Source organism: Haliaeetus leucocephalus, unplaced genomic scaffold (assembly GCF_000737465.1).
Source record: "Haliaeetus leucocephalus isolate CR32 unplaced genomic scaffold, Haliaeetus_leucocephalus-4.0 Scaffold362, whole genome shotgun sequence".
NCBI classification, from domain to species: Eukaryota; Metazoa; Chordata; class Aves; order Accipitriformes; family Accipitridae; genus Haliaeetus; species Haliaeetus leucocephalus.
The window spans coordinates 1,063,779-1,081,808 of record NW_010972798.1 but is presented as its reverse complement, the minus strand read 5'-3'; the positions used below and the strand labels follow the sequence as shown (position 1 = coordinate 1,081,808).

Below are 18,030 nucleotides of genomic sequence, written 5' to 3'. Positions count from 1 at the left end.
TTTTTCTAGCAGCTTGGATGCAGGGGATTAGGATGTGTAACGTAAGCCTCAGTGCAGCCTTTTCTTTGCCAGCCTCTTTTCTTAAGGCTCCTTGGAGTTGGGCTTGTGTTCGAGTCACATGTATTGGTCTAATTGCCAAGGCTGGAAGTCCCAATGCCTTTCACATGTTCTGGATTTAGCCTATGTCTGGAACAGTGTACGGTAATGACGAGGATCAGTCGGGCGCACGGGACAGTAAAGCAGGCCATAGAAAAGAAACAGAGTTTTATTTCAGTGTCATAATTGGGAGTTTTATGGACCTTTCTCCCTTAATCAGCCTTCAAAATCAGCTCTGTTTCCAGTTTATGACTCTGTTTCAGCCCCCCTTGCCCTACGTACAGCGAGCTCCTACACCCGGCCCCTGCAACACAGTGTCACAGATTTATTTAATGGACCGATCCCCATCATTGCGTGGATACAAAACCAATGAACAACACAGGGCAATGAGCTGATAATTAAAATACCAATGAAGCCCCCTGGGCAGAAGTTTTATTTTTCCCTCCTATAATCCTCCGTGAAGGGTTTGATTTTCCGACTGTACCTTCTTGGCAGGTGGCTCCTTTCCACCCTGGGCTACAAAGGCACGTCCCGGTTACGTGATGACAGAGCGCTCCATTGTGACAGTGACAAGTGTGGCTGCAGCCTGGCCCGTAGCTGTCCCCCTGGCAGGCTGCAACGAGAGAATTCCATAAAACTCCATCAGAAAGCATCAAAGGAGGCATTGCACTGAGTAAACCTGAGACAGAACCCAGCGCCAGGGAAATCAGTTTGAAACTGGCTTCTGACGACACACTTTTCACATCATAAGGGTGCCTAAGTCTATGTATTAACTATGCCCGACACTAAACAATGTGGCTTAAAAATATGTATCATAGCACATTCTGAAGAGGTTTTTATCGAAGGGCAGGATCGCTCAGGTGATGGATCAGCTGTCATCCCCTGCCCTGCGGAATGTCTTTGTGCTAAACTAATGGTCCAGCAGAACCGCCAGCTTGACAGCCCGGGTATTTATTTGCATCCTGGTAAGAGAACTGACAACTTCATTGTTTTCAGTGTTCATTTTTCACAGCTGGATGCCTTCGCTCACCCAGAGTCTTATTCTTTGGTCAGAGAGGGGTGATATTTTCAACGCATTCGGTTAAGCAGCTGGCTCCCAGGTGGAAACTTAACAGCCATCTCACAAACGTACAATTGCTGCAGCTCCGTTTTCAGTGCTGCTGCCTATGAAAAATAGCAGTGATAAAATTCCTGTAGTCTCCATTGCACTGGAGATTTGGATAGCTTTAAATGGTGGAAAACAGTCAGTACTGCTACCCTGTTTTCTTCAGATATCACCCCCAAAAACACAAAACGAGTTAATGAAGATGGATAGCCTCCTTGCACGTTTTTTGCGCCTGCCTTGCAGAGGCTGTCCTTCACTTACACGTAGCTGTCAGAGCCTCTCATCCCTGCAGCACTGCTGGCATGCATTGGAGAGGCAAAAAAAGCCCTGATCCCGAGGAGTGTCCTGCACTCGCTGAACGTGACATCTCAGGATCAGACCCAAACGATGACTTTTCACCAGAACCTCTATGCCTTTGAGGGTGTCAGTGTGTGGAGCGAGATGCAGTGTTGTGGGAGGACACGTCCCTGGGGACCGAAGAGAGGCGTGAAACCATCTTGACCTCAGGGGTTAACTCAGTTGACATCTTGACCTCAGGGGTAAACTTGGTATCTGACCCAATCTCAGCTCTTCTCTTCCCATCTGAGGACTTCCAGCTTCCCACAGTTCTCACAGACACCATTTCTCCCAGGACTTCTTTTCAACAGTGTTCATTTTTGTCATCGCTTGGACCCCGTCCACATTGAAACCACAAGAAAGTGCAGGAGCTCAGTCCCATCACAGTTAAAAGTCTGTTCTGCAAATGAGGCTTGGTTGCCAAGTTAAAAGTTCAGCCCATCCTACAGAGCTCTGGCTCGGTTTTGGGAGCAGAACTAAATATTTCCACAATACAGACCAGAACTATATCACAACCAAGCCAAAGGAAAAAACCAGCTCATAACCAGGTCCCCTGACTGGTTACTTAGTGGTCCGTGCGAGGTTTTTGGAGTATGTGTGCAAAGCTCTTGTTATGCTTACCGAGAAGACAAGAGAGTTTTCCAGTGAAAATTCTGGTAAGAAAGCAGAAATTTCTGGAGAAGAAAATTTTAATTCTTCTGTTGGGTGGATACAAACGTTTTTAGCTTCTTGGTAGGACAATCCTGATTATCAAAGTACTTTTCTGAAGATTAAGATGACAAGTGATATATTGAAGCTATTTTATGAAGTTCCATAACTGAATGTACAAATATCCCTGGGCCTTTTCTCCTTTATTCATGATGAATGCAAAGGCAAGAAGCAATAGAAAGGTTTAAATTATTAGACTTCTTCTGGCTTCAAAATTTTCCTCTCGGTGCCTTTCCTCTGTAAGAGGAGGATTTATTCGTTTGCAATCTTTAAAATCCCTTTTTGCACGCAGAGCAAGGAACACATGAAACTGGAGATTTTTTTCCAGACTTGAAGTCAACAGCCATCAAAAGTGTCAGGGAGCATGGGGAAGTGATGGGCACTCAAACTCTATAGGGTGCCCAGAAGCTTTGATTTCATGCAGCTCCTGTGGATTATTCTCCCCCAAATGAAGCTTCAGCTTTAAAAGAACAGGGAATTTGCAAAGTCAAGTTCTCCCACACCATGAAATGTCAAACCCCTGGTTATCAGCGCCCCTGAGCAGAGACTCTGGCAGAGCCGATCTTTCTCTACTCATTTAGTTTGCAAACCAGTGTGGTCTCTTTTTTACCACAAGAAACTGCGAAGATCCAGCTGAGCCCCAACAGCTCCAAAACCAGGCGTTTTTAGTACTAATAAAGTCAGGGCAAAAAATGCAGATGCTGAATTGTGTTCAGCTTCTACAGACTATATGCAACATGAGATTTTTGGAGGTGTTTTTTTGTTTGGTTTTGGGTTTTTTTGAGACAGCAAAATTTGGAGGAATTTGTATACAGAAAGGAAGGTTACATCTCTGGCAAAAAGAGATACCAAATGGCAAGTCCTCACTTCTGTATCACTGAGTCATCACGACACTCAATGAAACAGTTTATTAAAAAAGAAAGAAAAAAAAAAAAGGCAACATACTTTTCCTAAACCTCTTTCCTGGAAACCTGAAATATCTTAGGTGGACACTCAAAAAAACCCCCAACATAAAAAAATCACCAAACACAAACTTAAGCTGAAGCAGAACTTGCTTGGCAGATTTCATCCCAGATTAATATAACTCATTTACAAGCAACTGAAAAACACGGTCATGTAATAGAAAGCATTAGGCAGCTTCAACAAAAGGTATTACTGTCCGTATTGCCCATAATTAGATAGCAGTGTATAAAATGCGCTGCATGGCCGGCTTAAGATCAATTCAAATCCCATGATGTCAGAATTATTCCTCAATATCCTCCAGCACATTGCCTGCAATCTGATTACTTGAACATGAGTGCTGTCCTTCCAGCTGCTAGAGCTGGCAAGTCCCAGGAACCGGCAAGGTGAATATTAAAACACCCAGCAAGGATGGGGAGCGGTGAGCTAGCGTCTCCAACCCATGGCGGCATTACTCCGAGCAGCTTTTGAGTGGTGTGGCTGAGGTCCAGTCTTAAAATCAAAATGAAGATTCACCATTTAGCCAAGAGAAAAGGAGATTACCCTTTGCACTGTTAAGTGACCCTGCTCTTTTACTTACAGGCAAAGGACACCTTGGAGGCTTTAGCATCTTCACCAGCGTGAGAAATAAATCAAAGCGGCATAAAGCTCTAATGGCTGCTGCGTAAGAGAATAAATAGGGTTTTTTTCTCATGCAAGTAGAGGCGCAGAATGCTCTTGACAAAGAGTTGTATTTCTTAATTGAGTTTAATGAAATATGTAGGAACAAATCTTCCCATCCCTAATGCAGTCCCTAAGGAGTGGGACATTGCTAACGCCACGGCTCGGCTGAAGGGCAGTAAAAGTGGGCTGTGACCAAGAAGCAAACATTGTACCTGTTCAGCAGCACCTTTTCTGCTCTGTGCTATGGCTATATGGCTCTGGCTCTGCATTTATTATTTCACGGTCAGCTCATTAACCTACACCCACAGGGGAGTATTACCACCACCATCTTCAGGCAGTGGGAGATGGAAAGCCAAGTGTTCCTATGGGGGGCCACGAGGAGACAAAAAGGAATGCAACGGTGTGATGTTTGCAGAATTGTCTAGAAAATGGAAAGATTCATCAGCATTGACTTCCTGTAAATCAAAAGAGCAGGGGATTTTGCAGGAGAAGCCCTTTCAGAAGACAGGCTGTTGCATGGTGGGGGAAAATGAGGGAAACCTATGAGGAGAAAGCGCAGCACTCAAACAGGGCTGATTATAACATGGTGTATGGCTGGAGAATAGAATTGTTTCAATACAAGTATCATTTCTCTCTATTTTCTAAGTTAAACCATTTTTCTGTTGCAGAAATCTGCAACCTGTGGATTAAAGAAGTCTTACGAAAGCGTTCACCACTGATGAACGTTGGGTCCTTGTGGAGCTGCCTTGGACCCCAGCTCTACAACACAGTCCTGCAGACGGCAGTCATATTTTCAAAAGCAAGTATAGACCATGACATCATCCTAAAGTGAAACTAGGAAGTTGAGAGGCTAAAACCTGAAAATCTTAAAAAAACCCCACCCTATTTGCTATATTTTGCAAATACGCTCAGTGATCTCCATATATAATGCTGTGTAGCTAAAGAAAATAATTTAATTTCCCATGAAATTTTGTGAACAATTTCTCAGAGGAGCCAATTTCATATATGCATACACACAAACATACAAAAACCCCCTTATTAGCTTAAAGATTGTGGGATAATCCACACTTATGGAAATCTAGGAAGTTGACTTGTTTTTAAAAACAAATAACTTTTCTAAGAATTAGTTAAAAACCTATTTTGTCAAGCTCAAATAACAAAATAGTCCCAGCTCTGATTTTTCCACTTTGCACATTGTAATCTGTTACTTTATAATTGATAATTAGATGAGATACACGAAAACCAGAGATACAGCATTTCATCTCTTAATGTTGCACAAAAATAAAAAGCAGAGATTCGTCATACGGTAGGAGACAGCTCTGCTATTTAAAAACTGATGCTTGTAATGTTTGACAAGTGCCAACAGCAGTTAAAAAAAAAAAAAAAAAGTTGATTATTTACACAGCTACCAAAAATGGTTCCCCTTTTTTGGCATCTTTGGAAAGGAATGTGACTTATCTAAAATTGTACCCTGGTAGGTCATCCTACATTCCCAGAAGAAACCCGTGTTAGCGCTGAAAGAGTTTGTGAACAGCGATGGTGAGTGTAGCCTGTACGTACGCTGCTCGCAGGTCTCTCCCAGCCAGCCGGGGAGGCAGCGGCATGTTCCCAGGACGTGGTCACAGCCAGCAGCATTCTTGCACTTGCACACCTGGTGGCAGTCAAGCCCAAAGAATCCATCTGGACAAGCTGAAAATGCAAAAGATTCATTTTTAGCAGAGTTCCTGTTTCTTTTTTGTATAAACTTTAGCTCAGAGATCTGAAAACACAGGGTGCTGCTCGTCTTTTTGTGGATGCTTTGTCACACGCTGCTCTGTGACTATGCTGAAGAGCCAAAGTTGCTTCAAGGGTTAAGCCTGCACAATTCTGCTACATGCATCTCAGAAAAATGTGACCCATTTTACACAAGCAACAGATTTCTGCTTAGAAAAAAACAGCTAAGAATATTGAAAAGCCATAGAACAGGAGAGAGAATGGGTCTGGATTCACACAAGTGCTTCTGTAATGGACAGAGGAAAAAAAGAAGTAATTCAACACAATGCAAGACTATGGGGCCATTCCTGCCTTTTGAAATGCAAAACTTATGCTCCCATTTACTGTCTCTAAACATTTTTAACAGCGAATATAAGCCATAGCATTGTAGTTCAGTGCTGAAATGAAAACCTGGCAAAGAGAATGAGGAGAGAAAACCAAGACAAATTAAATGCAGCAAAAGAACTCCGGGGAGCTTAGGGAGCTCGGTACCCACGGACACATAGGACACATCTAGGACACGTAAGGAAGAGCAGCCCCATGGACTCAATTTACATCTGTACCAGTGCTGACAGCAGTGAAAATAAGCCATTGGTGCCTGTCAGTGGGCCACATCATACCCAAAATGCTGCATTACAAGAACATTAAGGCTGCTATGCAGAGTTACAAAAAAAAAAAAAAAAAAAATTAAATTAGGAATTATGTTGCCTATGTAGCCTTAATTTAACCTCTCTGTCTGCATATATATGTGTGTGTGTTTAGATTATATAAGTACAAGTATAATTATAATAAATCTGTAGATACACAATTGTATGTCATTCTTTCCACAGAACCCCCAAATCACTCAGTCTCGGGAGCGACGGTGCTCATTAAATAAGCAGTTATTCAATAAAACTTAGCTCTTTGTCCTCCTTGTTCAATATAAACTTACATTTAAAACCCGATCCTCACTTTTCTACCATGAAATCAGAATGACTGGTTTCCCAATAGAGTCTTATGATGATTATCATCATATACACTACGCAACGACCCTCCACACTAATTTCACAGCTCTCTACCGGGTCAGAATAACACCATTCTCCATATGCACCTTCCACCCTTGGACTCTTTTGTCCCTTTTCTTGCCCTGTGTCTTCTTCATGCCCAGGCTCTTTGTCCCAGTCTACTTGCACTGCCTCTTCCACAAATGTAAATTCAGTCCTCTAGCAGAAAGCACTGCTGTCTGCTTTGGCTACAGGGGGGAAATTCCCTATCTGTAGATATAAGGCAAACCTGGACCTTCAGACAGGGACAGCCGTCGTGTAACGCTGCAACATCTGCTTTGGCTTCTCTACTCTCAGGGCTCCTGCTCAGCTTGTGACTACATGTGATTGTTTCATCTACTCAAAATCAGAAGGCTGTTCTTCCCTTCATCCTGTCCAGACTGCAGCTTCTTCTTCGGCCTAACAAAGATTTCAGGCTTACACCACTTTCCAAGTACGTGCTGTCCCAGAAAAACAGAAAAGTGCCTCATACCAATATAAAACTGTACCGCATCCGTCAGCCTCTGTTCGGTTCGTACTGGGGAGAGAGCTGTTATCAAGTTGTAAGGAAGAGATATGAGCATGTGGTTTCAATCTTTATGCCCTTATTTATTATGCTTTGGTAGCGTGTGTGGCACAGCATACAAGAAAGGACTTCTACTTAACCCTAGGTGATTCAAAGGCTGACAAAGTTTTTCTTTGTTTAATGCAGGGACTACACAGCGTTGTCAGCTATTCCTAGATATGCAGAGTATTTATTTTTCCCTTTTAGCTTATTAAAACAGAAATCTTGCTGGGCTATCTTATGATAATGAATAACTGCTGAAATTCCAAGAGAGAAGCCCAGTCAGTCTGTCCTGCGGTAGTGCTGATTTAGACAGCAGTTCAAATGCAAACTTCACAAGGGCTATATGTTGCTGTTATTCATGCATCAGTTAATGAACATACTGTAGGAAAAGTCCAAGACTCCTGCTGCCTCCAATTTGTGGAATAATTGTGTGGCATTTTGGGATATTCGGTCAGATTAAGCAGTGAACTGGATAATTCTTCTGTTGGCCTGATCCTGGAACTGGACACATGCCTTGAGTCATACAACACATACCAGAGCAGCGGGGAACAAAATTAAACAGAATTACGGTGCAGTGAAAACAATCGCAACCTTCAAAGCGGGAGCAGCAGATGCTCAGCACTTCACAGAATGAAACCAATTATAACAATTGCCTTCCCACCAAACAGGACCAGAGCAATCCCGGTGCAGAGGAGGGTGACCCGGCTCGCTCGGCATGGCACGGCACGCTTGTGACAGAGCTATGAGCACGGCTGGTGAACGCAGGCACGCTTTGATTCCTTTTGGGTTGGCTGGGTGGGTAGTTGGGCTGCCTGACATCAGAAGCCCATGGCCCAGGCTTCCTGCATGTCAGATGTTAACATTTATTTGAAGACAGCGTTGATATATTTAGCTGTTTATTACAAGAAAGATTGGGTTTGGGGTAGGGGTTTTTTTGGTTGGTTGATTGGTTTGGGTTTTTTGTATTTGCCTGCTTAGCTGTAAGCGCATTAAAACCAAAGCCCCGCAGCAGTGGGTGATCACGACAAGCATGTTTTCTGGAGAAAATGCTACTCACATTATCTATGCTTTAACAGGATAGAGAAAGGACTTAGAAAGCCATCTTTTGCTATAATCGCTGCCTTTGCACAGTCCAGGAATGCAGAGGCACTAATTGCTGCTTCAGTTCAGGAACAGCCAGAAGCCCACATGTGCCTGAGGTACCTTCTCCCCAGGCACATAACATTGTTCTCTCAGATAGGAAAGATACTTAGAGGCATTGCTAGTAGCATCACTCTCAAGGAACCACAGAAAACGATTCATTTTCCTTTGGTAATACTAGACCTTGTGAAGAACCATTCAGTGTTTCTTCAAGTGTTCTAGTTGTATCACTTGCTGCTTTCAAGAAAATGCAAAGGAAGTCTTTCCTAGGTTGTTCAGATATCCTGCAAACATTTCTTAGTAGATTATTTTGTTTCCGGGCTTATTTGCAAGCGTTAGCTACTTTGGAACTGAAACAGTTCTGCTCCTTTTGCAGCTATTTTGAAAGAGTTACAAGATTCACAAGGTTCATTTTTCCAACGGACTGAGCAGAGCTGAAAGATGGAGCGGGCATGTACCACCTTTAGAATTGTCTAATTTTCTTTCAGAAAGTGGCTCGATAGCTTTATTCTTACCCATTGTTATTATATGTGATCACACCACTACTGGAGAGGTAGCAGGACGACTGAATGATACCAGGTGGAGATGAAGTACAGCTGATTGAAGCTGATGCAGAGCAGAGCAGAACTGAGACGCTGATGGACAGACGAAACTACTTTGAAGAGTGTGAGGTCTCTTGGCAGCATCCTGTGGCTGAGGGCACAGAAGTTCAGGCAACCCCTGAAAAATTCACAGCAAGGTCTCACGAAACGGCAACCAGGAGCAACAGTATCTCCTGCTACTGCTTAGGCTTGGAAACTGTCGTGCGCTGGTGGATGATGATGTGGCTTTGGTTGTGGTTGTTATCTGTATTACTGACAGGCGATATATGTACGTACATACCAATTTGCAGTGAATATTGCAAATATCTTCTGAGCCACCACACTGTCCCCACTCTTCATGCTCTTTTCAGAGAACACTGAATCACATACAAGGTCTTGGGTCATACCTTCAAAATACTCAAGTCCAGGGAACTGAAAGGTTTGCCTTGATTCAGTTAAAATTGAAATATGACTGAAGCATCGCCCCTGCCTCAAACACGATGGCATGTTCAAGCATGGTGCTTTTCTGTTAGGTTGACTGTCTCGCCAGGGGATGAACACTGGTTACTGGTCAGGATACTGCAGCTCGTCAGCTGGTAACGTGACTGCTCAGACTGACAAATACAGGCTTGCTTGACCAAAGTGCCATAAATCCTCTAATGGCTTTCTACAGTTGCTAGTGCGCATCCACAGAGGCAGAGTAAGCTGGATAAGCCTGGTTAACTTCACCATAAAGAGAGATACTACAAAAGCCCAATGTTGAGACTTAGCAAGGGCTAAGATTACATTAACAATGCTAATAATAAGAGATTATGGAAACTACTACTTCACACTGAAGGTAGTAAATGAAGGAAAAGGAACAGCAGTACTTTGTTCCCACCTGAAAAAAGAAAACCAATTCCAAAAATCCCAAAGGCAAATCCTGGGACTTCTGTGATTTCAGCTTGAATCTGGATCCCATGCTGCCACAACGCAAAATACCAGAAGCAACAACTGCAGGCTCAAACATGCTTATTGTGCAGGGGTGAGATTAATATTAATTATTAATATTAATCAATATTAGGTTTCATAAGGTGCTGTCTTCTTCTAGGACTTTGAACTTAGAAGGCTGCAAAAGTTTCAGTTTCAACATTTCTGTGATGATGGAAAAGTCCTTCCCAGCCCTGGGATGAAGCATCAGCAGTATGTGAGAAGTCCAAGGCAATTCAGCCGCACCAGGTCTCAATCTCTACTTTCTTGTCTGCAAGGCGCAAAGCTTGGCTGACGTGGGTGGATTGCCAAGAGGACAGCAAAAAGCACATCCTTGCCAGAAGGAAACCCTGCCAGTCTCCTAGTCACTAAAAACAGAAGTGTTACAGCTCCTCAGAGAAAAGGTGCCAAGAAGGTTCTACCAAGGGCAAACCACCCACATGTTTTCCTCCCTCTTCATCTTTTGGAAACAGCCAAACCATTCTGGCTGAAACTTTCTACGTGAAAAGGTAACAGAGGTCAGCTCAGAGGAAACACTCTGCCTGCTTGAGAGAAAACTTGCAGAAAACAGGGTCTTAATGAATGGTAAGCGTTAAATTCTACTCTCCCCTCCACAATCTTCTTTCAGGAATTTAAAAAGAAAAAAATGTCCAACATGACTGATTTGGAAGCTGAGACTTGTATTTTTTTTTCCAATAGACGTCACCCAGGCTTCTCCATATTCCTCACACCTACTTTGGCGAAGGATATTTAGCCTCTTTGTCCCCATTTTGATTCCTTCTGGAATGAACAGATTTATACCACAACACAGATAACCATATAGCTTTTCCAATTAAGAAAAGAAAAAAAAAAGAAAAGAAAAGATAGACTTATGAAAACAGAGTTACAGTAAATAATTTAAAAAAGAGACATAAGGGAGATACCATAAACTATGAGGCACACTTTGCAGCAGAACCCCGAGAAGAGTATTTATTTTGTATAATCATTCCTGGTAAGAATGAGAGGGAAATAACGAGCAATATCTGAACTGCAGTCACTGGGGTGCTTTCCTACATAACCAGTAAGGCTGTGGAGCAACTCCCTTCCCATCAGAGGGCAGCAGCTGCCTGTGAGTGCTGTCTCTTCCCTCTGTTGTAGTTGTAACACTACCTTTGTAAACTGGCTGATAGAGCCGTTTTCCACGCAAAATAATTGTGACTGGTTTAATGATCATCATTTGTAGAATATTCAATCATTTACACTTAAATAACTTTCATAACGTCTGACTGACTATGTGCTGTTTCTGTTGTATTCAAGAGTGTATTTTTTATGATCTGCACAATGATGCAGCATGACAGCAACCTCGTTAGACGATGCCACAGACTGACTCATAATAATGTTTCCGAAGAATCCAGTCCAACCTTTCCAACACCTTACCAAATGATCAGGTAATAGAAAATGATCTGTTGGATTTATTAAAGTTAAAACTATATCTGTTCCTAAAGAGTTCCTTTGGGAAGATGCACAGATCCATGCTTTTCTCTAAAACGTTTCAGAGATGCACTAGGAACAAGCAAGTGTAAGGCAGGACAAGCATCTTTCTGCTCAGTGTGCTAATAATAGGAGTCTGCTTGAATAGAGAGTCTTCATAAAGATGTGTTATAGCAGGAGTCTTAAGCATGTATCTAATTTTAACCACGTTAAAACACGTGTCCAACACTAAGCACCCGGCGAAACGCTTTGCTGAGTTAGGATGGAAGTGCGCACCTCAGTATCATCTTCCAGTTAAGTTCCATGGTTTATTTAGATCAGGCACTGTAAACTGTAAAACCAGCTCTCTGCATAAAAAAAACCCAAACAACAAACCAACCATCTGCATAAACCCAAAAGGGACCAGAGGGAGCAGCGGTACCTCTTCCACAAAAGGTTCCTGTCCAGCCCGCTGTGCAAGTACAGGCTCCGCTCACGTGGTCGCAGGCAGCTCCGTTCTGGCACTGACAGCTGTACTCGCAGCTCGGGCCAAAGCTTCCCTCGGGGCATCCTGCAGTGGAGGAATCAAAACCAGATGATGGGTTAATTCTGGAGCAGATTCAACAGGGAATTTTTAAATACGTGGGAATTCTTACTATTCACAAAAGAAGAATCGAGGCATAATGGTAACGCCTTAAAACTGATGTGATTAAGCGTTCAGCTTGGGGTCCAGGTAAGTTGGACTGTGTTTATTAAGGTCTATTTTAGAAAAACTCTAGGGCATTGAAAGACTGAATTCTGCACAGAAAACTAATATCATCTGGTAGTTGCAAAGCCTGCGACTTCGCGGGTTCTGCTTGATGACACTTTGCACGCTGGTCTGGAGTTGCTTACGTGCACATCTCAGGGACTTCATCAGTCAGGAGGGGGAAAGCTCCCAGCTTCTGTACTCCTTTTGAGGCCCTATCCTCTGTTTTCCTGCAAATCCTCTTTCCCCAGAAAGCTGGAGAAAATAGGAAGTGTGGTGGCTTCCTTCAGAAAGCTCCAAACTGAATGCTGCATACTCTACTTTCAGGCTCTGCTTTGAAAAATTAAAGCAAAACCATTACATCTGGGGGATGGATTAACAATTACATTTCCACAGCAGTTAATGTAAGGAGTTTTAAAAGATTTGCATGGTACTCACTATCGAAGGAAAGAAAACAACACTTGAGAATGAAAATAACTTCTTCCAGGATTATAGGAAAATGAATTAAGAATAGGGCCAGTTGCCTAATTCACATTAGGTATTTTGGACAGGCTGAAATATAGAAATATACTTGGCTAAACACAATATTACAGGGCCTCTACTCATGTTTGAAGTCCTTGTGAATTCCTCTGTAAATGAGTTAGCAGATTATTGCCAGATCTCTTTTAAAATTGTATGATTTTAGCATTTACATCAACAAAGTGATTTTCAGGCAATCTGGAAAGAATCACAGAGAACAGAAAACAATGAGGATCCTCAAAGACAACTCTACATCTGGAATAAAGGGGTGGGCTTGGTGCTGCCTATTTGGTACCATAGGTGGGCAGTGCTCAGAGCTGGTGCGAATTCAGTTGCTCCTGCAGCTTAGTGACTCTCTACTAAGTGGAGGCAACTCCTCGGTCTCTTAGAGAGGCTACAGGTTGCAATGGGAGACAGAAGGATAGCAAGGTACCTTAAGTATTTCTTTGCTCTCAATCACCTGTGTCAGAAAATGGGCCCTTGTTTAAATGTGGAGTTGTTTGAATGTATTTTTTGCACTTACAGGTGAAATTCAGTCCCAGGGTTGCACCGGTGCAAAATCCTATTTGCACCGCCTCCTATTCCCAAAGCTGCAGATCATCGTGCATCATGCCTCCTACACTAGTTTAATGAGTAAATACGTAGAAATGCACTTGTGCCTTAAAAGCTCAATCCTGCTCAGTGTTTACTTTTCACTTGAAATTTCAGTCAGAGTCCAGAGAATCTATGCAAGGAAAATAGTATTCCAGTGCAGTAATAGGTGGGGGGCTTTCAGCTGAGCTTTCGTCAAACCTACGGCGTTTAGCCTGGGGCTGAGACTTTCAAGGTGATGGCAATGGGTCAGTAGACTTCACAAATGATTTCGCAGTCTACATCACAGAAAATCTGCCCCCTGCTCGAGCAGGCGCAGGCTGGTGCGATGCATGCTGAGATACAGCCACCCAGCCAGAGAACCGGAGCTGCCTGCAAATCCGCAAAGGGAAAGAGCCCGACCTGCCTCAAGAGGCTAGAGATGCCTCGGGAACAGAGGAGCTCTCCAGGGATAGCACAGATCTCACATCCAAGGCAGCATGAAAAGTTTGGGGAAGAATTATGGCTTTCATAATCTTGCACACACACACACACATATATATATGCATTTTTTATATGTATATTTATATATGTATACACACACACACACACACAATTCAAGTGGGGTAAAAAGCAGACTGAATAAAATGGAAAACCCATAAACAGAACATTAGGGGTTGCCAGATGTTTTGCTGGTGGCAATGGCTTCACTGATTACCTTGCCAGAGAAGATGACAACCAGCTATTTGGCTACTTTCTGTCTGCAGAGGTGCTGTTTTGAGAGACGTCAAGAGCAAAAGAGAAGTGGAGCTGGCAGCTCTTTCTCTGGGAGCTGGTCTTCCCACTAACTGCCCTTCCATTCCCTCTGTGCCAACAGCAACAAGAGCCCTAAGATCAACTTTCCAAGGTTTTCGTCTTAGGTCACCATTCCAGATTAATTGTTTTGACATTTCTGTGTGACACCACCAGTTAATTCTGCCTACACTTCTGAGCCTCTGGTAGCTACATCTGTGCTACTTTAAGATTGTTAAACTAATAGATAAAGGATTTATTTTATTTTACAACATTAATACTACTACTACTATTACTACTAATAGCAGCCTAACTACACAACTTATTGTCACAAGATGAAGTGGATACCAAATGTTTGCATGGAATCAAAAAGGAAATAAGCACATTAATTGGAAAAAATCAATTTGTATTAAATATAGAGATATTGCTTCTGTCTCAAGAAGCTCCTAAGTGACAAATTGATGAAACTTGGGGAAACATATCAGGAATTACATATATGACCATTTTTATCCTCTTAAGGCATCTGCTGTTGACCTCTGTTTGAGACAGATTAGTGGAGGTCGTGGCCCTCTGGTAAGACCATTGCGCATTTTTGTTGTTAACAAATAAAGGACCCTAAATCTTCCTGATTTTTCTTCTGTTATGTACATGTAAAGCATTTTACATGCTTGGCCTTAAAACAAGATTTATGAAGAAAAAGCGCAGACCTAAAACTGGATAAATAAAACCGATATGGAAACTTCTATGCCACAAGCCAAATATACATCAATCCTATCACTCACATGAGGTCTCAACATTAAAAATAGCTGTGGAGTCCAAAACAAGTCTGACAATAACTTTTCTGGAATCCAAATTAGGGAAACTACCTAACCCCGATGGAACCCAAGAGCCCTGCAACGCGCTGGGCAGACCGGAGGCGGTACGGCCTGGAGGTCTTCTTGGAGAGAATTATCAGGAAAAATAATTTCTGGTTTTGCAAATTCCCCGTGTTGACAAAGTGGCAACTTACTCCATTCACAGTGTTTCCCAGTGAATCCCGGCTCACAGAAGCAGGAGCCAGTGACCGGATCGCAGCTACCGTCGCTGTTATTGCAGACACACGTGTTTTCACAGCGCTGTCCCCAACGGCCACTATTGCAGGCTGCAAGGTAAAGCAGTATTTGCATTAAGAATCAACTTCGAGCTCAGCTAACGGATTATTTTACATCTAAAGGAGAGAACAGAAAAGATGCAAAATGGCTCCTTAAGATACAGGCGCTCTGGACTAGACTCTCAGCTGCAGCATGGGGCACAGATCAATGGAAATAAATACCATTTTTGCTGATTTATTTCAGCTGAAAGTAGGGGTCCATAGGCAGATATTACACCATTCACGTAAAACTAATCATTCATAGTCAATCCATATCAATCAATCCACAGTCACAAACGCATAATTTCATGGAAATAAAATATCAGCTGTTGACTTACTTAGCATAAATCTGCATAACCAGAATAGCTAATGGGTAAAACAAGACAGATTTGTGAGCATCCTCCATATTTTCCTCAAAATGCTAGGAAACGCAACATGGACACAGACAGAGAAATCTCACAATCTTTGTTAAAGCAACTTACTGCTTTCATTCTAAAAATCACACAACACTGACAGGATTACGACAGTGTACCACAGCATCTCCGTCCTTTCTTGTAAGGATAAAGATGAAAGCGTCAATTAGGGCAATGGAAACCTGGTTTTGGAGTTGGGCATCTGTTTCATGCCCGGTCTCCAATAGTTGGAAGAGCTGCCTTACTGAGACATCTCTGCAAAACAACTTTTCTCATATCTTAGCCTGAACAGGAATAAAAGCTTTTCTTTGCCATGGTCTCTTAATTCTTTAGACAGCCTAGGGAGTTATGGAAAGCTATCTAAATGGCTCTACACATTACCAACTGGTTTGATTTTTAAAATATGCATATTGGTGGAAACTTCAGATTTCCCAGAGTTTTCTTCAGTACGGAGGCTGAGAAGCTGGTCCAAAACTTACTGCTGTCAATACTGACAACTAATTTATATGATTTTATGTGTTTAAGACCAAGTTTAGAAAGCAGTTTGTATTCCGTTGGCTTTTTGCAAGAGGGATCATAACAAATCAAGTAGAAAAGACGTGAAACAGGAAAAGGAAAGAATAAAGCAGGATGGCTTAACATTTATATGGTGCTATCCAAAAAGGGCAAATCTGCACTTTTACACAGCCATCAGTATGGAGAGCGATGCTAAAGTCAACAGAATGATGCTCTGCTCTTCCAGAGAACAGAATTTCTCCCAGCATTTATATTCACAAGTTAAGAAGTGACCTTAAGACACCTGACTGTACATGCCACTCACTTGTTGAATAAATCTCCCCTAAACAAAATGAAAAATTGAGAATTAATCTTGAAACTAATCTGTGCTGAAAATGAAAAACAAAACTGTCTGTCAGTCAAAATGCTGACAGGACAGATGGTATTGGGCAAAGGGATCCATAGTGTTGAAATAAGAGCTTATATCAATACTTTGCGCTTCATCAGCCATCTATTTCAATACTTTGAACCTAGATAATTAAGGATTATAACCACCCAGGCTGTGAAAACCCATAAACACACAATTTCAGAAGCAATAAGATTAGCAAAAGTATATTAAAAAACTGTAATAGACTAAGAACAAACAGAGCTGCTTCTTACGTTTGCAGTTAAGTCCTTGGGAGATACTGTGTACCCCGTGGAGTGAATACGCGTTTGACTTACGGTGTTTGCAGTCGTGGCCAGTCCAGCCGGGGGGACACGTGCACTCTCCGGTGACGTGGTGACACTGAGCACTGCTGCTACAGCTGCATAACAGCAGGCAGTTTTGTCCATAGTAACCATTGGGGCAGGCTGAAAACAGATGAACAGACTGCAATTTCACCTAGGTAATAACTCAGGCACGGGCTGATCTTTTCAAACAAGACAGCAACAGCTTGCCTCCTAAAACATCCATTAGCTGAAGCCAGAAATCAAAATGGCAAAATGAAAGAAACATCCGTAATTTGTATACTAGGTGTCTGGGGCCAAGTCCTGTAAAGCAGGAATAGCTTGAGTGACTTTCAGGTACTTCTCCTGCACATCAGGATCAATCAGAGGAGGAAAAAAGAGTGCTGAGCAAACCTTTGTCGAAAGCGATGTTGTGACTAACAAGGAGAAAAAATATGCCACCACTGAGGTCTTGCACGAAGCAGCACTGTCCCTGAGAGCCTGTCTATGCCAGCATGACAGGCATACCCAAGCAGCCTTTAATACCTATAGGCTGGGTAAGGAGCCATGCCGCGGTAGCATGGACCAGTTGCTTGAGCATATTCCCATGGTCTCTGGTGGATCTGCAGAGACAGCACTGGTACTACTCCTTCATCCTCAGTACTATTTCATCCTGAGTTAGCTACATCAGGGAGTAGTGCTACAAACATAACCCAAGAGTGATGCCATAAGGGCGAATTAGTCGGCACTTCTTGCCAAGCAACCAGAATTACAATGCAAGTATTATGGCTATTAACGTATTTCTAAGTATATATTGCCATAAATCAGGTCTAAGGACAACATCGACTTGGGATGCAGTTTAGCTTATCATCGGCATTTATCTGTAATCTCCCTCCAGTAAATAATGTCAAATCCAACCTGAGGAATTCCTGAAGCTGAAGGGTACTTGTCTTGGATCAGTGTGTCTAACCTAACAAGCATCTCACAAAATAGCAAGAAGGTAGAAATCAAACCATAACCTGAATTTTCAAACTGACTTTCTTTTCACGGGGAAGGCCGATTGTGAGGACTTACATGCAGAGCAGGATGCCCCAGTGTAGCCAGGGGGACAGTCACAGGCTCCAGTTTCTCTGTTGCACTGTCCGCCGTTGGCGCAGGGCTCACAGGAGGACCGGCAGTCTGGTCCCCACCGGCCGGCCGGGCAATCTAGGAAAAAAAGCACATGAGATGTCCCCAGTGCCATTTTCTGTTTCAAGGCAGTTATAGATTTCTGCTGTTACCCTGAAGAATTTAAAAATATAGTAAAA

At 42.6% G+C, this 18,030-nt stretch overlaps 1 protein-coding gene across 1 annotated transcript in view; it reads right to left on the bottom strand.

Annotated features, from left to right (window-relative positions):
• Nucleotides 1-18,030, bottom strand: part of LOC104835196 (multiple epidermal growth factor-like domains protein 6) — a 188,519-nt gene that overhangs the window by 18,586 nt on the left and 151,903 nt on the right. Inside the window, 4 exon segments of the mRNA XM_010573084.1 lie at nt 581-709; nt 5,429-5,557; nt 11,792-11,920; nt 17,798-17,929. Coding sequence (XP_010571386.1) covers nt 581-709; nt 5,429-5,557; nt 11,792-11,920; nt 17,798-17,929 — 519 coding nt within the window.